The sequence below is a fragment of the Oncorhynchus keta genome, chromosome 1, assembly GCF_023373465.1.
Source record: "Oncorhynchus keta strain PuntledgeMale-10-30-2019 chromosome 1, Oket_V2, whole genome shotgun sequence".
Classification (NCBI taxonomy): domain Eukaryota; kingdom Metazoa; phylum Chordata; class Actinopteri; order Salmoniformes; family Salmonidae; genus Oncorhynchus; species Oncorhynchus keta.
This window is the reverse complement of record NC_068421.1, coordinates 32,992,395-33,017,777: the sequence shown is the minus strand read 5'-3', so window position 1 is coordinate 33,017,777 and position 25,383 is coordinate 32,992,395. Positions and strand designations below refer to the sequence as shown.

The following is a 25,383-nucleotide window of genomic DNA, read 5'->3' as shown; positions in this document are numbered from 1 at the left end:
CACTCCCTCTCACATTCTCTCCCACTCCCTCACATTCTCTCCCACTCCCTCACATTCTCTGCCACTCCCTCTCACATTCTCTCCCACTCCCTCTCACATTCTCTCCCACTGCCTCTCACATTCTCTTCCACTCCCTCTCACATTCTCTCCCACTCCCTCTCACATTCTCTCCCACTGCCTCTCACATTCTCTCCCACTCCCCCTCACATTCTCTCCCACTGCCTCTCACATTCTCTCCCACTGCCTCTCACATTCTCTCCCATTCCCTCTCTCATTGTTCCAGGCTGTTCCTCTCCACTACTCTCCTCTCCCTTTCATCTCATCCCTCCCCTCCTTATACCCATCTCCAGTCCTCTACTCTCCTCTCCTCTGCTCCCCTCCTCTCCTCCTCTCTAGGAACTCCTCTCCCTATCTATTTGGAGTAGTGGTTGATAATCTCTTCTCTTGAGGCTATTGATCTCTCTGTTAATTACCCACAATGCACCACCAGACGTGGGCTGTGGTGGCCAGACATTAGTCTACATTAATAGTCGTTACCATTGTTCCTCCCCCGTACAGCCCAATATACCCTGTCTCAGTACCTCCCTCTGATCCCAGCCTGTACACACACACACACACACACACACACACACACACACACACACACACACACACACACACACACACACACAAGCTTGTACCAGCCTCCACAGTTCAGACCTGGACTGGTTTTAATCACCCTAATCAGAACTCATTCCTCCTTTATACTGCACTACATCATCAGGAGGAAGGGAGTCCTCACACAGAGCTGCTTATAAACTTTAAACCTTGAAAAGTGGATTAAATGAAATACAACTTGTGGTCATAATCTGTTTACTGATTTAGAGGGAAGGTCAGAGGTCAAACACTAAAGTTACTGGGTCCCCACTGGGAAAACGTCAGTTCAACATCTACTTTTGATTTACATTTGAGTGGTCAACTAACTGAATTCAACAATAACAAAAATCTTTGGATTTAGGTTAAAATTTGGGTGGAAAAAATATTAAATTCTCTTACATTAATTACTTTTTGCAAATCCAATCAGTTTTCGATGTTGATTCAAAGTCATCACATTGAATTGTTTTGTTGAAATTATGTACAAACGATTGAACCAGTTTTTGCCCAGTGGGTCACAGGTGGGGAACTACTCACCAGTAGAGATATGGTTTATATGTACTACTCACCAGTAGAGATATGGTTTATATGTACTACTCACCAGTAGAGATATGGTTTATATGTACTACTCACCAGTAGAGATATGGTTTATATGTACTACTCACCAGTAGAGATATGGTTTATATGTACTACTCACCAGTAGAGATATGGTTTATATGTACTACTCACCAGTAGAGATATGGTTTATATGTACTACTCACCAGTAGAGATATGGTTTATATGTACCACTCACCAGTAGAGATATGGTTTATATGTTCTACTCACCAGTAGAGATATGGTTTATATGTACTACTCACCAGTAGAAATATGGTTTATATGTACTACTCACCAGTAGAAATATGGTTTATATGTTCTACTCACCAGTAGAGATATGGTTTATATGTACTACTCACCAGTAGAGATATGGTTTATATGTACTACTCACCAGTAGAGATATGGTTTATATGTACTACTCACCAGTAGAGATATGGTTTATATGTACTACTCACCAGTAGAGATATGGTTTATATGTTATACTCACCAGTAGAGATATGGTTTATATGTACTACTCACCAGTAGAAATATGGTTTATATGTACTACTCACCAGTAGAGATATGGTTTATATGTTCTACTCACCAGTAGAGATATGGTTTATATGTACTACTCACCAGTAGAGATATGGTTTATATGTACTACTCACCAGTAGAGATATGGTTTATATGTTATACTCACCAGTAGAGATATGGTTTATATGTACTACTCACCAGTAGAAATATGGTTTATATGTACTACTCACCAGTAGAGATATGGTTTATATGTACTACTCACCAGTAGAGATATGGTTTATATGTACTACTCACCAGTAGAGATATGGTTTATATGTACTACTCACCAGTAGAGATATGGTTTATATGTACTACTCACCAGTAGAGATATGGTTTATATGTACTACTCACCAGTAGAGATATGGTTTATATAAACTACTCACCAGTAGAGATATGGTTTATATGTACTACTCACCAGTAGAGATATGGTTTATATGTACTACTCACCAGTAGAGATATGGTTTATATGTACTACTCACCAGTAGAGATATGGTTTATATGTTCTACTCACCAGTAGAGATATGGTTTATATGTACTACTCACCAGTAGAGATATGGTTTATATGTACTACTCACCAGTAGAGATATGGTTTATATGAACTACTCACCAGTAGAGACATGGTTTATATGTACTACTCACCAGTAGAGATATGGTTTATATGTTATACTCACCAGTAGAGATATGGTTTATATGTACTACTCACCAGTAGAGATATGGTTTATATGTACTACTCACCAGTAGAGATATGGTTTATATGAACTACTCACCAGTAGAGATATGGTTTATATGTACTACTCACCAGTAGAGATATGGTTTATATGTACTACTCACCAGTAGAGATATGGTTTATATGTACTACTCACCAGTAGAAATATGGTTTATATGTACTACTCACCAGTAGAGATATGGTTTATATGTACTACTCACCAGTAGAGATATGGTTTATATGGTACTCACCAGTATATGTACTACTCACCAGTAGAGATATGGTTTATATGTACTACTCACCAGTAGAGATATGGTTTATATGTACTACTCACCAGTAGAGATATGGTTTATATGTACTACTCACCAGTAGAGATATGGTTTATATGTACCACTCACCAGTAGAGATATGGTTTATATGTTATGGTTTTATATGTACTACTCACCAGTAGAGATATGGTTTATATGTACTACTCACCAGTAGAGATATGGTTTATATGTACTACTCACCAGTAGAAATATGGTTTATATGTTCTACTAACCAGTAGAGATATGGTTTATATGAACTACTCACCAGTAGAGATATGGTTTATATGAACTACTCACCAGTAGAGATATGGTTTATATGTTCTACTCACCAGTAGAGATATGGTTTATATGTACTACTCACCAGTAGAGATATGGTTTATATGTACTACTCACCAGTAGAGATATGGTTTATATGAACTACTCACCAGTAGAGAAATGGTTTATATGAACTACTCACCAGTAGAGATATGGTTTATATGTTATACTCACCAGTAGAGATATGGTTTATATGAACTACTCACCAGTAGAGATATGGTTTATATGTTGTACTCACCAGTAGAGATACGGTTTATATGAACTACTCACCAGTAGAGATATGGTTTATATGTTATACTCACCAGTAGAGATATGGTTTATATGTTCTACTCACCAGTAGAAATATGGTTTATATGTTATACTCACCAGTAGAGATATGGTTTATATGTACTACTCACCAGTAGAGATATGGTTTATATGTACTACTCACCAGTAGAGATATGGTTTATATGTACTACTCACCAGTAGAGATATGGTTTATATGTACCACTCACCAGTAGAGACATGGTTTATATGTACTACTCACCAGTAGAAATATGGTTTATATGTTGTACTCACCAGTAGAGATATGGTTTATATGTTCTACTCACCAGTAGAGATATGGTTTATATGAACTACTCACCAGTAGAGATATGGTTTATATGTACTACTCACCAGGAGAGATATGGTTTATATGTACTACTCACCAGTAGAAATATGGTTTATATGTTCTACTAACCAGTAGAGATATGGTTTATATGAACTACTCACCAGTAGAGACATGGTTTATATGAACTACTCACCAGTAGAGATATGGTTTATATGTTATACTCACCAGTAGAGATATGGTTTATATGTTCTACTCACCAGTAGAAATATGGTTTATATGTTATACTCACCAGTAGAGATATGGTTTATATGTACTACTCACCAGTAGAGATATGGTTTATATGTACTACTCACCAGTAGAGATATGGTTTATATGTACTACTCACCAGTAGAGATATGGTTTATATGTTCTACTCACCAGTAGAGATATGGTTTATATGTTCTACTCACCAGTAGAGATATGGTTTATATGTACTACTCACCAGTAGAGACATGGTTTATATGTACTACTCACCAGTAGAAATATGGTTTATATGTTGTACTCACCAGTAGAGATATGGTTTATATGTACTACTCACCAGTAGAAATATGGTTTATATGTACTACTCACCAGTAGAGATATGGTTTATATGTTGTACTCACCAGTAGAGATATGGTTTATATGTACTACTCACCAGTAGAGATATGGTTTATATGTTGTACTCACCAGTAGAGATATGGTTTATATGTACTACTCACCAGTAGAGATATGGTTTATATGTACCACTCACCAGTAGAGACATGGTTTATATGTACTACTCACCAGTAGAGACATGGTTTATATGTACTACTCACCAGTAGAGATATGGTTTATATGTACTACTCACCAGTAGAGATATGGTTTATATGTTATACTCACCAGTAGACATGGTTTATATGTTCTACTCACCAGTAGAGATATGGTTTATATGTACTACTCACAAGTAGAGATATGGTTTATATGTACTACTCACCAGTAGAGATATGGTTTATATGTACTACTCACCAGTAGAGATATGGTTTATATGTACTACTCACCAGTAGAGATATGGTTTATATGTTCTACTCACCAGTAGAGATATGGTTTATATGTTCTACTCACCAGTAGAGATATGGTTTATATGTTATACTCACCAGTAGAGATATGGTTTATATGTACTACTCACCAGTAGAGATATGGTTTATATGTTGTACTCACCAGTAGAGATATGGTTTATATGTACTACTCACCAGTAGAGATATGGTTTATATGTACTACTCACCAGTAGAGATATGGTTTATATGTTGTACTCACCAGTAGAGATATGGTTTATATGTACTACTCACCAGTAGAAATATGGTTTATATGTACTACTCACCAGTAGAAATATGGTTTATATGTTCTACTCACCAGTAGAGATATGGTTTATATGTACTACTCACCAGTAGAGATATGGTTTATATGTACTACTCACCAGTAGAGATATGGTTTATATGTTGTACTCACCAGTAGAGATATGGTTTATATGTACACACTCACCAGTGTCTTATGACCCCCAGTCCTGTCTCAGCCTCACAGTATTTATGCTGCAGTAGTTTATATGTGTCACCAGGGGGTTAGGGTCAGTTTGTTTATATCTGTAGTACTTCTCCTGTCCTAGAGATATCGGTGTCCTGTGTGAATCTAAGTAGTGGTTTATATGTTCTCTAATTCTCTCCTTCTCTTTTCTTTCTCTCACCAGTAGGACCTGGTTTAGCCCTAGGACCATGCCCCAGGACTACCTGACATGATGACTCCTTGCTTTATATGTCCCCAGTCCACCTGGCCATGCTGCTTTATATGCTCCAGTTTCAACTGGCCTGGGCCCTAGGACCATGTCCCAGGACTACCTGACATGAGGACTTTATATGCTGTCCCCAGTCCACCTGGCCATGCTCCTGCTCCAGTTTCAACTGTTCTGCCTTACTATTATTCAACCATGCTGGTCATTTATGAACATTTGAACATCTTGGCCACGTTCTGTTTATAATCTCCACCAGTAGAGATATGCTACAGCCAGAGAGATATGGTTTATATGGCCACCCCACATATGCTCTCTCTAATTCTCTCACCAGTAGAATTTCTTTCTCTCTCTCGGAGGACCTGGTTTAGCCCTAGGACCGTGCCCCAGGACTACCTGACATGATGGCTCCTTGCTGTCCCCAGTCCACCTGACTGTGCTGCTGCTCACAGTTTCATATGTTCTGCCTTATTATTATACTCACCATGCTGGTCATTTTATATGAACATTTGAACATCTTGGTCATGTTCTGTTATAATCTCTACCCGGCACAGCCAGAGAGATATGGATATGGCCACCCACATAGCCAGGTTCCTCTCTAGGTTTCTTCCTAGGTTTTGGCCTTTCTAGGGAGTTTTCCTACTCACCGTGCTTTTTACACCTGCATTGTTTGCTGTTTGGGGTTTTAGGCTGGGTTTCTGTACAGCACTTTGAGATATCAGCTGATGTACGAAGGGCTATTTATAAATAAATTTGATTTGATTTGATTTGAGATATGGTTTATATGTACTACTCACCAGTAGAGATATGGTTTATATGTACTACTCACCAGTAGAGACATGGTTTATATGAACTACTCACCAGTAGAGATATGGTTTATATGTACTACTCACCAGTAGAGATATGGTTTATATGAACTACTCACCAGTAGAGATATGGTTTATATGTTGTACTCACCAGTAGAGACATGGTTTATATGTACTACTCACCAGTAGAGACATGGTTTATATGAACAACTCAACAGTAGAGATATGGTTTATATGAACTACTCACCAGTAGAGATATGGTTTATATGAACTACTCACCATCATTTCATTTCATTACAGCACAACGGTTTGATTTGCTTGATCGTAGCTAGCTACATAGCTAGCTACATAGCCGTCCTTGTATCAAAGATAATTGTGTAGTCTAGAGCGATTTTCTAGGTTAGCTAGCCAGCTATTGTCGTTCTTTTAACGCAACGTAACGTAATCAACACTGCTAGCTAGCCAGCTAGCCCCCGAATAGTAGCACTGTAGAAACTATTACACTCAACGGAACGACTTGATTAGTGTAGTGTCAACAACGCAGCCACTGCCAGCTAGCCTACTTCAGCAGTACTGTATCATTTTAATCATTTTAGTCAATAAGATTCTTGCTACGTAAGCTTAACTTTCTGAACATTCGAGACGTGTAGTCCACTTGTCATTCCAATCTCCTTTGCATTAGCGTAGCCTCTTCTGTAGCCTGTCAACTATGTGTCTGTCTATCCCTGTTCTCTCCTCTCTGCACAGACCATACAAACGCTCCACACCGCGTGGCCACGGCCACCCTAATCTGGTGGTCCCAGCGCGCACGACCCACGTGGAGTTCCAGGTCTCCGGTAGCCTCTGGAACTGCTGATCTGCAGCCAACAAGGCAGAGTTCATCTCAGCCTATGCCTCCCTCCAGTCCCTCGACTTCTTGGCACTGACGGAAACATGGATCACCACAGATAACACTGCTACTCCTACTGCTCTCTCCTCGTCCGCCCACGTGTTCTCGCACACCCTGAGAGCTTCTGGTCAGCGGGGTGGTGGCACCGGGATCCTCATCTCTCCCAAGTGGTCATTCTCTCTTTCTCCCCTTACCCATCTGTCTATCGCCTCCTTTGAATTCCATGCTGTCACAGTTACCAGCCCTTTCAAGCTTAACATCCTTATCATTTATCGCCCTCCAGGTTCCCTCGGAGAGTTCATCAATGAGCTTGATGCCTTGATAAGCTCCTTTCCTGAGGACGGCTCACCTCTCACAGTTCTGGGCGACTTTAACCTCCCCCACGTCTACCTTTGACTCATTCCTCTCTGCCTCCTTCTTTCCACTCCTCTCCTCTTTTGACCTCACCCTCTCACCTTCCCCCTACTCACAAGGCAGGCAATACGCTCGACCTCATCTTTACTAGATGCTGTTCTTCCACTAACCCCATTGCAACTCCCTCCAAGTCTCGGACCACTACCTTGTATCCTTTTCCCTCTCGCTCTCATCCAACACTTCCCATACTGCCCCTACTCGGATGGTATCGCGCCGTCCCAACCTTCGCTCTCTCTCCCCCGCTACTCTCTCCTCTTCCATCCTATCATCTCTTCCATCTGCTCAAACCTTCTCCAACCTATCTCCTGATTCTGCCCCCTCAACCCTCCTCTCCTCCCTTTCTGCATCCTTTGACTCTCTATGTCCCCCATCCTCCAGGCCGGCTCGGTCCTCCCCTCCCGCTCCGTGGCTCGACGACTCATTGCGAGCTCACAGAACAGGGCTCCGGGCAGCCGAGCGGAAATGGAGGAAAACTCGCCTCCCTGCGGACCTGGCATCCTTTCACTCCCTCCTCTCTACATTTTCCTCCTCTGTCTCTGCTGCTAAAGCCACTTTCTACCACTCTAAATTCCAAGCATCTGCCTCTAACCCTAGGAAGCTCTTTGCCACCTTCTCCTCCCTCCTGAATCCCCCCTCCTCCTCTCTGCAGATGACTTCGTCAACCATTTTGAAAAGAAGGTCGACGACATCCGATCCTCGTTTGCTAAGTCAAACGACACCGCTGGTTCTGCTCACACTGCCCTACCCTGTGCTCTGACCTCTTTCTCCCCTCTCTCTCCAGATGAAATCTTGCGTCTTGTGACGGCCGGCCGCCCAACAACCTGCCCGCTTGACCCTATCCCCTCCACTCTTCTCCAGACCATTTCCGGAGACCTTCTCCCTTACCTCACCTCGCTCATCAACTCATCACTGAACGCTGGCTACGTCCCTTCCGTCCTCAAGAGAGCGAGAGTTGCACCCCTTCTGAAAAAACCTACACTCGATCCCTCCGATGTCAACAACTACAGACCAACTACAGACCAGTATCCCTCTACTAACCAGTAGAGATATGGTTTATATGTTCTAATAACCAGTAGAGATATGGTTTATATGTTCTAATAACCAGTAGAGATATGGTTTATATGTTCTACTCACCAGTAGAGATATGGTTTATATGTACTACTCACCAGTAGAAATATGGTTTATATGTTCTACTCACCAGTAGAGATATGGTTTATATGTTCTACTCACCAGTAGAGATATGGTTTATATGTTCTACTCACCAGTAGAGATATGGTTTATATGTTCTACTCACCAGTAGAGATATGGTTTATATGTACTACTCACCAGTAGAGATATGGTTTATATGTACTACTCACCAGTAGAAATATGGTTTATATGTTCTACTCACCAGTAGAGATATGGTTTATATGTTCTACTCACCAGTAGAGATATGGTTTATATGTACTACTCACCAGTAGAGATATGGTTTATATGTTCTACTCACCAGTAGAGATATGGTTTATATGTACTACTCACCAGTAGAGATATGGTTTGTCTTTGTCTACATTGATGTTGTTTAGAGGGTCCATTCTGAACCAGGTGTTGAGAGTGAAGCCGTTCTGGTAAGGCCACTTAGCAATGGGAGGCAGCGCTATGGCCTGTAGAAAGAAAGAAAGTGAGTGAGTGAGTGAGTGAGTGAGTGAGTGAGTGAGTGAGTGAGTGAGTGAGTGAGTGAGTGAGTGAGTGAGTGGTGAGTGGGCTCCCTGCCTGTGAGTGAGTGAGTGAGTGAGTGAGTGAGTGAGTGAGTGAGTGAGTGAGAGAGAGAGAGAGAGAGAGAGAGACTTTTCATAGACTCCAGAGGAAGCTCTATCTCTAAAACAAATACAGTTACAAACATACAGCTGTCGTGTGATTGTTCTTTAGATGGTGGATGGATGACTATGAAGACAAACATTGGATAGAGACTAATTACTCTTTTGCAGATTTCGGAGCCGTTCCCCTGCTTAGACATTGCATGCATCAACCAATGGTTGCATACCAAGTCATTGACAGTGCAGTCAGGCACCAGACTGCTTTACCATATTTTATATTTTACCTTTATTTAACCAGGTAGGCCAGTTGAGAACAAGTTCTCATTTACAACTGCGACCTGGCCAAGATAAAACAAAGCAGTTCGACACATGCAACAACAGAGTTACACATGGAATAAACAAACATACAGTCAATAATACAGTAGAAAAAGTCTATAGTCTATATACAGTGTGGCAAATGAGGTAGGATAAGGGAGGTATAAGGCAATAAATAGGCCATGGTGGTGAAGTAATAAAAATATAGCAATTAAACACTGGAATGGTAGGTGGAACAAAATGATTGGTTAAGGCATATTGAGCAGAGCGACAGTGAAATAAGACAATAGTCACTAACCAGGACAGAAATGGACAAGGCATATTGATATTTGGGAGAGGCATGCGTAGCCGAGTGATCATAGGGGTCCAGTGAGTGGTTTGGCTGGCTGGAGACACGGCGATTCAGACAGCTAGCAGGCCGGGGCTAGCAAGCTAGCAGAAGGGCCTTAGAGGGAGCGGAGAAAAGAGACGGAGAAAAGTCTGTTTTAGCCTCCACGTGCGGTAACGTTGATAGACCAGTCGTGATGGATTAGTAGGGTTCTGAGTAGCAGAGGGGTCCAAGTCCAATTGGCAAAATAGGTATGGTGGCCCAAGAAATTGGCCGATGGATCTATTCAGCTCACAGTCCAATATGCTCTAGCTAGTGGGCCCCGCTAGCAGGCTAGCAGATGGGCATTCAGGGGACGTCGCGACGGAGGGGCCTGTTGGAAGAAACCCTCAGGCAGATTACGTTGGTAGTCCTGTCGTGATGGATATAATCATGTCTTCGTTGAGTGAAAAGGGGCCCAGGCCAATTGGCAAAATAGGGATAGTGGCGCGAGAAATTGGCCGATGGGCCTATTAGCTAACAGTCCGATATGCTCTAGACAGCTAGCGGGCCACGGCTAGTAGGGTAACAGATGGGCATTCAGGAGATGTCGCAAGGTAGGGGCCAGTTGAGTACCCCCTCACGCAGATTACGTCGGGAGTCCAGTCGTGAAGGATCGGCGGGGCTCCGTGCCCCGTACCAGAAGTAAAAGGGGTCCAGGTATTGTAGCACAGGAGTGGCTGATGGTCTCTTCAGCTAGCTGGGAGATGGGCCTAGCATGGGCTAGCTCCAGGTTAATTGGTGCTTTCTTCGGGATGTTAGCCAGGAGTAGTCACTTGGATAGCAGCTAGCTAGCTGCGATGATCCAGGTGAAAAGGTTCAGAGCTTGCGGTAGGAATCCGGGGATATGGAGAGAAAATAGGTCCGGTATGCTCTGGTTTGAATCACGTTGTACAAACTGGTCGAGAGCTTTCCGAGCTAAAGGTTAGCTGATGACCGCTTGCAATGGTTAGTTGACTACTAGCTAGTAGCTAGTGAGCTGGCTAGCTTCTGTTGGGGGATTCTGGTTCCGAGGTAAATAAAAATACTTTATAGAAAACAGATCCACACCACATTGGGTGAGGCGGGTTGAAGGAGAGTATTTTGAAGTTGAGGTTTCGAGAAATATAACAAATATATGCAAAGAAAAATATATTAAAAGATATATACATGGGACATGTCAAGACGAAGGACAAAGACGTCTGACTGCTACGCCATCTTGGATTAATGTGTTATGTGCTGATGTGGTTAGCTGATAAGTAAAATACCTATCCAGGTGTTGTAAGATCTGGCATGCATCAGCAACCCCTGGGCAGAGGAACATGCCCTTTATAATGAACTGACCACAACTAGAGCCATACATCAACTCAACTGCTTCCTGTTCACTTACAACAATTAACGAATATCTGACCAATCAGAACAGAAAAAGGTAGGTGCTAGGTAGATAATCAATTCCAATTCCAAACAGCTGATTCCTCGTATTATAGAACAGATACGTACAGTTGATGTATAACTTCATTCAGCTAATCACACAAACAAAAACATACATTTGTTTTCAGTGTATAATAAGAGGGAATGTCCACATCACCAGGCTAGCCCAGCGTGTAAAGTCTTACCGCAGCACTGCGTCCGGGGAAGTTGAAGAAAGTGTCTGGACCGTGTCTCTGAGGCATCTGGTTCAGAACAGACAGCAGCTTCACTGCATGCCTAGGCTGAAAGGGAGAGATGGTGGTAGGAGAGAGGAGAAGAGATGGAGAGAGGAGAAGAGATGGAGGGAGGAGAGAGAGAAGAGATGGAGGGAGGAGAGAGGAGAAGAGATGGAGAGAGGAGAAGAGATGGAGGGAGGAGAGAGAGAAGAGATGGAGGGAGGAGAGAGAGAAGAGATGGAGGGAGGAGAGAGGAGAAGAGATGGAGGGAGGAGAGAGAGAAGAGATGGAGGGAGGAGAGAGGAGAAGAGATGGAGGGAGGAGAGAGAGAAGAGATGGAGGGAGGAGAGAGAGAAGAGATGGAGGGAGGAGAGAGAGAAGAGATGGAGGGAGGAGGAGAGAGAAGAGATGGAGGGAGGAGAGAGAGAAGAGATGGAGGGAGGAGAGAGAGAAGAGATGGAGGGAGGAGAGAGAGAAGAGATGGAGGGAGGAGAGAGAGAAGAGATGGAGGGAGGAGAGAGGAGAAGAGATGGAGGGAGGAGAGAGAGAAGAGATGGAGGGAGGAGAGAGAGAAGAGATGGAGGGAGGAGAAGAGATGGAGGGAGGAGAGAGGAGAAGAGATGGAGGGAGGAGAAGAGATGGAGAGAGGAGAAGAGATGGAGGGAGGAGAGAGGAGAAGAGATGGAGGGAGGAGAGAGAGAAGAGATGGAGGGAGGAGAGAGAGAAGAGATGGAGGGAGGAGAAGAGATGGAGAGAGGAGAAGAGATGGAGGGAGGAGAGAGGAGAAGAGATGGAGGGAGGAGGAGAGAAGAGATGGAGGGAGGAGAGAGAGAAGAGATGGAGGGAGGAGAGAGAGAAGAGATGGAGGGAGGAGAGAGAGAAGAGATGGAGGGAGGAGAGAGGAGAAGAGATGGAGGGAGGAGAGAGAGAAGAGATGGAGGGAGGAGAGAGAGAAGAGATGGAGGGAGGAGAAGAGATGGAGGGAGGGGAGAGAGAAGAGATGGAGGGAGGAGAGAGGAGAAGAGATGGAGAGAGGAGAAGAGATGGAGGGAGGAGAGAGAGAGAGAGATGGAGGGAGGAGAGAGGAGAAGAGATGGAGGGAGGAGAAGAGATGGAGGGAGGAGAGAGAGAAGAGATGGAGGGAGGAGAGAGGAGAAGAGATGGAGGGAGGAGAAGAGATGGAGGGAGGAGAGAGAGAAGAGATGGAGGGAGGAGAGAGAGAAGAGATGGAGGGAGGAGAGAGAGAAGAGATGGAGGGAGGAGAGAGGGAGAAGAGATGGAGGGAGGAGAAGAGATGGAGGGAGGAGAGAGAGAAGAGATGGAGGGAGGAGAGAGGAGAAGAGATGGAGGGAGGAGAAGAGATGGAGGGAGGAGAGAGAGAAGAGATGGAGGGAGGAGAGAGAGAAGAGATGGAGGGAGGAGAGAGAGAAGAGATGGAGGGAGGAGAGAGAAGAAGAGATGGAGGGAGGAGAGAGAGAAGAGATGGAGGGAGGAGAAGAGATGGAGGGAGGAGAGAGGAGAAGAGATGGAGGGAGGAGAGAGAGAAGAGATGGAGGGAGGAGAGAGGAGAAGAGATGGAGGGAGGAGAAGAGATGGAGGGAGGAGAGAGAGAAGAGATGGAGGGAGGAGAGAGAGAAGAGATGGAGGGAGGAGAGAGGAGAAGAGATGGAGGGAGGAGAAGAGATGGAGGGAGGAGAGAGAGAAGAGATGGAGGGAGGAGAAGAGATGGAGGGAGGAGAGAGGAGAAGAGATGGAGGGAGGAGAAGAGATGGAGGGAGGAGAGGAGAAGAGATGGAGGGAGGAGAGAGAGAAGAGATGGAGGGAGGAGAGAGGAGAAGAGATGGAGGGAGGAGAAGAGATGGAGGGAGGAGAGAGAGAAGAGATGGAGGGAGGAGAGAGAGAAGAGATGGAGGGAGGAGAGAGGAGAAGAGATGGAGGGAGGAGAAGAGATGGAGGGAGGAGAGAGAGAAGAGATGGCAAGAAGAGAGCGAGATGGAAGGGAAGAGATGAGAGAAAGAAGTGATGTATGGATGAGATGGAGATAATATTGTATATGAGCCATGTTCATCACATACTGTACAATAGATGATTATAACACCAACTTATAACCTCTCCTTCCCCTCCCATTACTTACCCAGAGTCCTCTACTCCTACAACTTACCCAGAGTCCTCGGTCTCCCCTCAGCAGACTGAACAGCAGTTTGAGCTCCTTCACTGTGATGCTGTAGCTGGCTAGCACTCCTAACATATCCACCAGCAGGTCTACACACACACACACACACACACACACACACACACACACACACACACACACACACACACACACACACACACACACACACACACACACACACACACACACACACACACACACACACACACACACACACACACACACACACACACACACACACACACACACACACACACTTGTTGAGTTGGTACTTCAATTTCCTCACTGGCAGATAGGGGTTAATTATTTACTGTAAAAAATCCACAATATAAACATGCCCTCATATTTCACAATAGAATTAAAAAGAGTTGAAAAGTGCCAAGCCTTTAGTTTGCCCTCTGAAATAAAATTTTCCTCTAAACTGCAATTCAGTCTCATTATAAAACACACTGTGACTAATGATATTTTCTCTTTTCAATCTTTCCTCTCCTTTAAGCCAGAGGAATTTCAATATGCTTAAAATATTAACTTAATCCACATCCATCCACCTAGCAAGCTGCAGTGGGTACTGTACTGCAGGCTTACTATGGGCACCTGGCCATGGAACAAGCTCTATGGACTATTTTGTGTGTGTGTGTGTTTGTGCGCATGCATGCGTGTGTGCATGCATGCGTGTGTGTGCTGCTTGCGTATGTTCCTTTACCTGCGATCATGTCGTCAACGGAGCTCATCTTCAGCAGTACCTGCTCTATGAGGCCCACCTCAGTGCTGGTCTGGAGGTTACGGACACTCTTCCTGAGGATGGCTGTGAACATGGACCACACCTCAGCCTGGCAGGTCACATCACAGTGCTCCAACAGCTCCACCATACAGCCTAGGCTCTCTGCTGCCGCTATGATGAAGTTCTGCTCCAGGTCAAACTCACCCCCAACCAGCTGGAGAGGAGAGATGTAGGGAGGGAGAGGAGGGAGAGGAGGGAAGGGATGGAGAGGTAGTATGAGATTAACAGACATGATTGTTCAGTAAGAGAGAGGAGGCCTTTTCCTCTATGCGACAGTGATTGTATTACAAAAGGCTCAGAAATTGAAGGGTTGTAATGTAAAATCTCATATTGGTTGGAAAGTGGAAGGGAAGGGGCTTACCGATCAACCAACAATCCATATTTATATTCTTGATGCTCAACAGGCAATTAATTGGTCGCCTCTAGTAGCGCGAACACACAGAGAACACACAGAGAACATACAGAGAACATACAGAGAACACATGGTACAGAGGCTGCATTCTGACTGGTGGGCATGGAAGCAGCCATGCAGAAAATAGGGTCAGAAACTCTCCAGGTACCATCACTGGGACTGACAGGACAAAGCCTGCAGGAAATAAGGTAAGAACTAATAGCAGATCTAACGAAAGAGAGAGAGAGAGAGAGAGAGAGAGAGAGAGAGAGAGAGAGAGAGAGAGAGAGAGAGAGAGAGAGAGAGAGAGAGAGAGAGAGAGAGAGAGGAAAGAGAGAGAGAGAGAGAGAGAGAGAGAGAGAGAGAGAGAGAGAGAGAGAGAGAGAGAGAGAGAGAGAGAGAGAGAGAGAGAGAGAGAGAGAGAGAGAGAGAGAGAGAGAGAGAGAGAGAGAGAGAGAGAGAGAGAGAAGGTAAGAACTAGATAGCAGATCTAACGAAAGACAGAGAGAGAGAGAGAGAGAGAGAGAGAGAGAGAGAGAGAGAGAGAGAGAGAGAGAGAGAGAGAGAGAGAGAGAGAGAGAGAGAGAGAGCGAGAGAGCGAGAGAGCGAGAGAGCGAGAGAGCGAGAGAGAGAGAGATGGCCAAGCTGTTCAGAAAACCCACCTCTATAAAGCAGAGCTTACAGTAACAAACCCGTGCTAAATATAGACCGTGTTCACACTGTTGCACACTGAACAGACTACCTGGGTCCAACAAAACACACAGGTCCTCTCATCTCCCTACCCCACCATCTTGTCTTTCCGCTCCTCTGCTTCTATCCTCTCCTCACCCCTGTATTATCCTCGCTACTCTGCTTTGTCTTTTCATGTATTTATCCCTCATTCTATTGTGGTAGAACTCAGCTCCAGTTGTCACTCCCTGATCTGTTTCACCTGTCTTTGTGTTTCACCTGTCTTTGTCTCCACCCCCCTCCAGCTGTCGCCCACCTTCACATGATCCCCTGTGTATTTATACCGGTGTTCTCTGTTTGTCTGTTGCCAGTTCGTCTTGTCTTGTCTTACCAGCGTGCTTCCCAGTCTTCCTTTTTCTCAAGTCTGTTTTCCTAGTTGTCCCTGCCTTGACCCTGAGCCTGTTTTCAATAAATCATCTGAGAACTGTACTATTCGCCTCCCGTGTCCGCATCTGGGTCATATCCTGAGTCGTGATACCAGTAGTCATTTGTTTTGTGTTATAAAAGGCACTAGAGTACAGGGTCCAGGGAAAGTATTCCTGTGGAATTTAACATCTTGACAAAAACTTTATTTTCAATGAAAGGAATTGATTTTCAGAGCAGACCGTGTGCAGTTGAAGTTTCTTCTCTACACCAGAGAACCAGGATTCTGACTAAGAACTAGCTTCTCCATTACATTGTGGATTGAGCAAACAACCTCAACATTTTTACTGCAAATACATTGGCAGGCTAGTAGGCCATGGTACAGAGAGAGATAGAGAGACAAAGAGCCCTGCATCTCTCTCTCCTACAATACCTCTCCATCCCTCCCTCCATTCACAGACAGTAAGCAGCAGACTAATTACAGTTTTACATCCTAGTAATCTGCAGCCAATGTGCTCAGAGAGGAGAGGAGGAGAGGTATAGATGAAGACATGGGATGCGTCCCCAATGACACTCTATTCCCTATTTAGTGCTCTGGTTAAAAGTCTCTGGTCAAAAGTAGTACACTGAATAGGGAATAGAGTGGTATTTGGGATGTAAATATGGACACAATCAGATCAGCTCTGAAAAAGATCTGATGTGAAAAGATCTGGTGTGATTGGTCAAAATAACAATTAGTGGAAAAAGATCAGAATTGGGATGCCTGTCTAAACGCAGCCTTAGAAGCTTTCAACCTCTCACTCACATAGCCAGTCAGACTGTTAGATTAATTATACCAGTCATTACACACACCACTTTAACCACTTCAACTGGCTCAACCATGCTACAATATAATCAATGCTAAGAACTCCATGGAAGAAAATGTATACAGGTATCCTTGTATAAATTTAGCTTGAAAGTTTGTTTAAACTATACGTAAGAAGAACTTGAGGGTTGTCAAAGATTCAGAAATCTAGGTACATTGTGTAAGCCTGAGGTATGCCAGAGGCAAAGAGAGTTAACATGATGTACATTGGATGTACTGTACAGCAGTAGAGCTGAATGTCTGCATTCTGAACTCCAGGGACGTGTCCTAAATAGCACCCTATTCCCTATATAGTGCACTACTTTTGACCAGAGCCACTTGGGACATCAAAAATGGAATTAGGGCGCTCCTAAAAAACAAGTGAGAGGACAGCAAAGAGGAGAGAGCAGAAAACAAGAACATAGGGAGTAAAATCATCAAAAAAACCTTGAGGTTGAAAACAACAAGTTGTGCCGTGCAAAGCCTTTTTTTACAGTGTGATGTGGTATCTTTAATTGATCACAATCTGCTGGTTGGATGAAAGACAGAATAACTACTTTTTAACCTGAAATGTTTAGTATGCACAGCAGTGCCACTGCTTCTATTAGCAGAATAACACTTTCATTTACAATCTCTTTCTGGATTAAAAACCATCTTCAAATCAGATTCTTGATTAGGTCCCACAATCACCCAGGCGCCAGATGTCTCTGTGTGAGTAGCTGCATTAAGAATGAGCAGAATGTATAATGAGCAGAATCTATATTGGAAACATACAGTCTGGTTACACATAACAATGTACCTCGTCCACCATCTAAGATTACAGTATCTGTTAAGGATTACTGGAAGCAACAGGCTACATATAGCTATAGATGGCAGCTTAGCTTAACATAATATGCGATGAGAAAAACATCAACATTCCATATGGGCAGTGACAGAAATTATACACATTTCAAATTAACTCTACAGTACTAGTCGCTTTCTCTCACTACAACCTCTCTCCATATCCTCTCTCACACTCAGTCTCTACCCCTGCCAACCTCTCCCTCTCTCCATATCCCCTCTCACACTCAGTCTCTACCCCTCCCAACCTCTCTCTCTCTCCATATCCCCTCTCACACTCAGTCTCTACCCCTCCCAACCTCTCCCTCTCTCCCTCTCCCCTCTCACACAGTCTCTACCCCTCCCAACCTCTCCCTCTCCCCTCTCACACTCAGTCTCTACCCCTCCCAACCTCTCCCTCTCTCCATATCCCCTCTCACACTCAGTCTCTACCCCTCCCAACCTCTCTCTCTCTCCATATCCCCTCTCACACTCAGTCTCTACCCCTCCCAACCTCTCCCTCTCTCCCTCTCCCCTCTCACACAGTCTCTACCCCTCCCAACCTCTCCCTCTCTCCCTCTCCCCTCTCACACTCAGTCTCTACCCCTCCCAACCTCTCCCTCTCTCCATATCCCCTCTCACACTCAGTCTCTACCCCTCCCAACCTCTCCCTCTCTCCATATCCCCTCTCAAACTCAGTCTCTACCCCTCCCAACCTCTCCCTCTCTCCATATCCCCTCTCACACTCAGTCTCTACCCCTCCCAACCTCTCCCTCTCTCCATATCCCCTCTCACACTCAGTCTCTACCCCTCCCAACCTCTCCCTCTCTCCCTCTCCCCTCCCACACAGTCTCTACCCCTCCCAACCTCTCCCTCTCTCCCTCTCCCCTCTCACACTCAGTCCCTACCCCTCCCAACCTCTCCCTCTCTCCATATCCCCTCTCACACTCAGTCTCTACCCCTCCCAACCTCTCCCTCTCTCCATATCCCCTCTCACACTCAGTCTCTACCCCTCCCAACCTCTCCCTCTCTCCATATCCCCTCTCACACTCAGTCTCTACCCCTCCCAACCTCTCCCTCTCTCCATATCCCCTCTCACACTCAGTCTCTACCCCTCCCAACCTCTCCCTCTCCCCTCTCACACTCAGTCTCTACCCCTCCCAACCTCTCCCTCTCCCCTCTCACACTCAGTCTCTACCCCTCCCAACCTCTCCCTCTCTCCATATCCCCTCTCACACTCAGTCTCTACCCCTCCCAACCTCTCCCTCTCTCCCTCTCCCCTCTCACACAGTCTCTACCCCTCCCAACCTCTCCCTCTCTCCCCTCTCACACTCAGTCTCTACCCCTCCCAACCTCTCCCTCTCTCCATATCCCCTCTCACACTCAGTTTCTACCCCTCCCAACCTCTCCTTCACTCTATTCGCTCCATCTTTCTGTGTATTAACCTCCTGACCATTGATCTCTGTTACACTTAACATCTTGATCAGTGATTAGTTCCTTTCTCCTGGCTGCATCTTGTCAGGATGACGAACCAGAGAGAGAGAGAGAGAGAGAGAGAGAGAGAGAGAGAGAGAGAGAGAGAGAGAGAGAGAGAGAGAGAGAGGGGTGGGAGATATATAGAGAGACAGAGAGACTCTTGGTCACCATGGTGACGGCAGTAGGTTGGACTAGAAACGTAATCTTCTGTAGGTTTCCAGTCTAAACAGTGGACAGCAAATCGGGTTTAAAACAATAGAAGTGAATTCCTATTTCCAGCTGTTGGTGAGAATAAACAGAGGAGAGAAGGAGGAGGAATATCCGTGCATTATGTCAAGATCAATAATAAAATAAATACACAGCTGCTCTATACTAAGAGACATCCCATTGTGAAGGCTCAGGCTATCCTGCTGTATCCAGCATCAAAGTACATCAGCGTAAGTAGACAAAAAATGCTGGTGTGTTGTTCCTGTTGCCTTGTCATGCTTAATAAAAATAAAAACCGGTGGACTTTGACATTCGGTTCTTCCATTGGTTCTGCAGAGAATGAGTACAGCAGCCATGCAGCGGCAAATCTTCTGGAAAATAATTTGACCAATCAAAGATCAGAAAAAGTCTCACAGATTGCTTGATGATTATGTCTGTACCCTGTGTGCCTACACCAAGTCACAGTGATAATAGAACAGCACAAGACCAGGGTTGTATCCAAAAATGGTACCATATCCCTTTAAACTGCACTACATAGGGAATAGGATGTCATTTGGGACACAACCCAGGGCTAGAGCAGAACGGATCAGGTCAGCCTGATAGTGTGTAAAGTACTTAAGCCTCTCTCTGTCTCTCTGACACTGTGACATGTACAGTACTGTTCAGTACTCTGCAGGAAAGTGATCTAACACAGTAACTCCAGTAGTCTGAGGGGGTAAACCCAGGGCTCTTCTCTCCCTATTCGAGACCTGACAAAATGTCATGACTAGAAAGGTCAGGCTCCAGCTCAGCCCAGTCCAAGCGCTTATCTGTCCTGACACCACAATGGTGGAACCAGCTTCCCCCTGAAGCTAGGACAGCAGAGTCCTTGCCCAATGTTATCTCAACATTTGTGGGGCACTGAGCAAATTGTAGGTCTTGTGAGCAGAAACTTGAACGTTGTGAGAATTTTGTGCAACTTTACAGCGTTTACAGTGAAGACTGAGGCTTTACAGTTTTAGACAGTAGCTAATAGGCTATTGTGGCTATTTGAGCATAATGTAGGCCTACCAACAAAACCAATGGAGCAAATCCATAACATTTTCACATGGAAATAACTTTTGATTTCTATGATATGGGACGACCCACCCACTCTGTCTGCCGAATTCCTTCTCTTTGCTCGTGCTTTCCTTAATAGGATGTCGGTGGGTGGAGCCGGGAGGGTTATCAGCAAAATGGGGCACACCTGGACTCAAACAAAGATTGAACTAATAAAGCTGCATACAAACATGTCCTCTTTTTTACTTTCTTGAGTAAGGCAGCTCCAAAATGCAGGCGTTTCAGCCTAGCTCAGTGCTTTCTCTGGTGGTGGGGCAGCCAATGGGAAAATCCGGAGCATAGGTGTTGGTAATGTTCTCTAGTTGCGCCATGATTAGCCCAGTGTTCTCACTATGTCACCACCAAGTCTAAGGGTAGACCTTGAAAATTCAAGCCCCTTGGGTGCTGTCATAGAGTTACACTAAAAGTGCCCATCCAAGAAGGCTAAAGGTCATTGGTCACAGATAAAATGATGTCAAATCACGTTATATCTACAGTAGCTTGGATTGGACTGATCATGTAAACATCATACTTACAAAATCATAGCTAGCAGTCATCATGAATGAAGTCGACAAATTTACATAATTTTTTATCCTTGTCATATGAAGGTAAATAATGATAATAAATTATAGATAAAACGTATAGGTGCTCTTCGCCCATTGGACATAAACATTACACAACAAGTTGGCATTCGCAAATTCAACAATGAGTGGTTTGGAAGTAGTCAGTGAAAGTGACTAATTGCAAGCATTGCAAAGCAATCACTAGCCTGCTATTCAGTGGAGTGGCTGCATGGTCTCAATCTGGGATTAAGTTTAAAATGATAAACACTCAACATTGGCCATGCTGTCAAAACAACTGTTAACTCAGAACTGCGAAAACTTGACTTCAGTGAGTTCAAGACAGGAAATTCCGTGAAAAACGAGCTCCGACAGGGAAATATGTTTTGAGCGGTCATATAACTCGGAATTGTAAATCAAATCGCCACTGGTTGATCTATATAGTGCAAACTAATGGGGCGAACTCATTGAAGTACAATCTCTTGTGCCTCTGCGTGGCATGGCATTTCTACTGTGCGGCAGTCCTGGAGGAGGGGCACAGTTTAGAGTGAGCGTTGTCCCTGCCCGTCTTCCGAAAACATCTGAAGCCCTACCTCCTCGAAGAGGATCTTAAATAATCCCACAGCACCCCCCACCCCCCCGCACCACCTCCTCATGCCCGACCCTGACCACTCGCACTTGACTAAGTAAGAGAGGGATATAGAGATGGAGAGGCAGAGAGAAGGAAAGAGAATAAGAGAGAGGAGAGGAAAGAGAGCGAGGGAGAGAGAGAGAGATTAGATATAGAAATGGGTTTATTGCTCCTGATTAATCGGCTGAACATCGCTAATGAACAACACTGTGAGCAACACACACACATACACACACACAGTGTGTCTGCCAGACTGTGTAGTAGTGTGAATAGTAGGACACCACAGCTGCTCTGATGCTCTGGGGACTCAAACCACTTCCTCATTCCAATATAATGTAAATGAATTCATTCATTTGCATAACTGGCAGAACAGCCTTGTGGGAGTAAATGCACCAGGCAAAACCCACAAATTAAACCCCTTTTGTAGCTGTCATGGTCTATACTCTAATCAGCAGGACGTCAACATCATACACACACCAAAACACATACACGGTGTAGTCCCAGTGTACTAGCCATGTAACACCAGAAAGGAAACAGTCTTTTAAACAACCGCTTTGATGAATGTGTGTAAACTAGGCCATGATGCTACTGTGAACAGAGCACATATCTGAGAGCTCAGTTACACACTGGTTTCCCCTTTAAAACAAGCCACAACCCACCTCCTGCTTCCTGCTTCCTACTTCCTGCAGCCAAACCTTCCCTCTCCTCCTTGCTGATTACCACTACATCATCCAGACACCTGATCCTCTTGGCTTAGACTACACATCTGCTGTCAGGGGGGTGGGTGGGGTGGGGGGGTCAGAGTTTCTCAACACAGTTTTGTTCCAGCCCTGCTCACGCACACATGATCAAAGGGCTAGATCATGAGTTGAGTGGTTGAATCAGACGGGTTTGTGCAGAGCTAGAGCAACAATGTACACTGGACCGGAGAGTAGGGACGACAGTGAAATGTTGATGCACATTCAAAAATAGCTTTGTGCATAATCCCAGTACTGGGAAACAGCAGAGCCCAGCACTGGGAAACAGCAGAGCCCAGCACTGGGAAACAGCAGAGCCCAGCACTGGGAAACAGCAGAGCCCAGCACTGGGAAACAGCAGAGCCCAGCACTGGGAAACAGCAGAGCCCAGCACTGGGAAACAGCAGAGCCCAGCACTGGGAAACAGCAGAGCCCAGCACTGGGAAACAGCAGAGCCCAGCACTGGGATACAGCAGAGTCCAGTACTGGGAAACAGCAGAGCCCAGCACTGGGAAACAGCAGAGTCCAGCACTGGGAAACAGCAGAGCCCAGCACTGGGAAACAGCAGAGCCCAGCACTGGGAAACAGCAGAGCCCAGCACTGGGAAACAGCAGAGCCCAGCACTGGGATACAGCAGAGTCCAGCACTGGGAAACAGCAGAGCCCAGCACTGGGATACAGCAGAGTCCAGTACTGGGAAACAGCAGAGTCCAGCACTGGGAAACAGCAGAGCCCAGCACTGGGAAACAGCAGAGCCCAGCACTGGGAAACAGCAGAGCCCAGCACTGGGAAACAGCAGAGCCCAGCACTGGGAAACAGCAGAGTCCAGCACTGGGAAACAGCAGAGTCCAGCACTGGGAAACAGCAGAGTCCAGTACTGGGAAACAGCAGAGTCCAGTACTGGGAAACAGCAGAGTCCAGCACTGGGAAACAGCAGAGTCCAGCACTGGGAAACAGCAGAGTCCAGTACTGGGAAACAGCAGAGTCCAGCACTGGGAAACAGCAGAGTCCAGTACTGGGAAACAGCAGAGTCCAGTACTGGGAAACAGCAGAGTCCAGCACTGGGGAAACAGCAGAGCCCAGCACTGGGAAACAGCAGAGTCCAGCACTGGGAAACAGCAGAGCCCAGCACTGGGAAACAGCAGAGCCCAGCACTGGGAAACAGCAGAGCCCAGCACTGGGAAACAGCAGAGCCCAGCACTGGGAAACAGCAGAGCCCAGCACTGGGAAACAGCAGAGCCCAGCACTGGGAAACAGCAGAGTCCAGCACTGGGAAACAGCAGAGCCCAGCACTGGGAAACAGCAGAGCCCAGAACTGGGAAACAGCAGAGCCCAGAACTGGGAAACAGCAGAGCTCAGCACTGGGAAACAGCAGAGTCCAGCACTGGGAAACAGCAGAGCCCAGCACTGGGAAACAGCAGAGCCCAGCACTGGGAAACAGTAGAGCCCAGCACTGGGAAACAGCAGAGCCCAGCACTGGGAAACAGCAGAGCCCAGCACTGGGAAACAGCAGAGCCCAGCACTGGGAAACAGCAGAGCCCAGCACTGGGAAAAGCAGAGCCCAGCACTGGGAAACAGCAGAGCCCAGCACTGGGAAACAGCAGAGCCCAGCACTGGGAAACAGCAGAGCCCAGCACTGGGAAACAGCAGAGTCCAGCACTGGGAAACAGCAGAGTCCAGTACTGGGAAACAGCAGAGTCCAGTACTGGGAAACAGCAGAGCCCAGTACTGGGAAACAGCAGAGCCCAGCACTGGGAAACAGCAGAGCCCAGCACTGGGAAACAGCAGAGCCCAGCACTGGGAAACAGCAGAGCCCAGCACTGGGAAACAGCAGAGCCCAGCACTGGGAAACAGCAGAGTCCAGCACTGGGAAACAGCAGAGCCCAGCACTGGGAAACAGCAGAGCCCAGCACTGGGAAACAGCAGAGCCCAGCACTGGGAAACAGCAGAGCCCAGCACTGGGAAACAGCAGAGTCCAGCACTGGGAAACAGCAGAGCCCAGCACTGGGAAACAGCAGAGCCCAGCACTGGGAAACAGCAGAGCCCAGCACTGGGAAACAGCAGAGTCCAGTACTGGGAAACAGCAGAGTCCAGTACTGGGAAACAGCAGAGTCCAGTACTGGGAAACAGCAGAGCCCAGTACTGGGAAACAGCAGAGCCCAGCACTGGGAAACAGCAGAGCCCAGCACTGGGAAACAGCAGAGCCCAGCACTGGGAAACAGCAGAGCCCAGCACTGGGAAACAGCAGAGCCCAGCACTGGGAAACAGCAGAGCCCAGCACTGGGAAACAGCAGAGCCCAGCACTGGGAAAAGCAGAGCCCAGCACTGGGAAACAGCAGAGCCCAGCAGCACTGGGAAACAGCAGAGTCCAGCACTGGGAAACAGCAGAGCCCAGCACTGGGAAACAGCAGAGTCCAGCACTGGGAAACAGCAGAGTCCAGCACTGGGAAACAGCAGAGTCCAGTACTGGGAAACAGCAGAGTCCAGTACTGGGAAACAGCAGAGCCCAGTACTGGGAAACAGCAGAGCCCAGCACTGGGAAACAGCAGAGCCCAGCACTGGGAAACAGCAGAGCCCAGCACTGGGAAACAGCAGAGCCCAGCACTGGGAAACAGCAGAGCCCAGCACTGGGAAACAGCAGACTCCAGCACTGGGAAACAGCAAAGTCCAGCACTGGGAAACAGCAAAGTCCAGGACTGGGAAACAGCAGAGTCCAGTACTGGGAAACAGCAGAGTCCAGCACTGGGAAACAGCAGAGTCCAGCACTGGGAAACAGCAGAGCCCAGCACTGGGAAACAGCAGAGCCCAGCACTGGGAAACAGCAGAGCCCAGCACTGGGAAACAGCAGAGTCCAGCACTGGGAAACAGCAGAGCCCAGCACTGGGAAACAGCAGAGCCCAGCACTGGGAAACA

At 46.1% G+C, this 25,383-nt stretch overlaps 1 protein-coding gene across 2 annotated transcripts in view; it reads right to left on the bottom strand.

Annotated features, from left to right (window-relative positions):
- LOC118396139 (neurobeachin-like) overlaps positions 1-25,383 on the bottom strand; it is a 415,134-nt gene that overhangs the window by 316,569 nt on the left and 73,182 nt on the right. For both annotated transcript variants that reach the window (XM_052522064.1, XM_052522066.1), the window contains exons 2-5: positions 14,560-14,791; positions 13,845-13,945; positions 11,654-11,749; positions 9,102-9,223 (exon numbers count right to left, since the gene is read on the bottom strand). In XM_052522064.1, the coding sequence (XP_052378024.1) occupies positions 9,102-9,223; positions 11,654-11,749; positions 13,845-13,945; positions 14,560-14,791 (551 nt within the window). The remainder of the gene's footprint in view (positions 1-9,101; positions 9,224-11,653; positions 11,750-13,844; positions 13,946-14,559; positions 14,792-25,383) is intronic.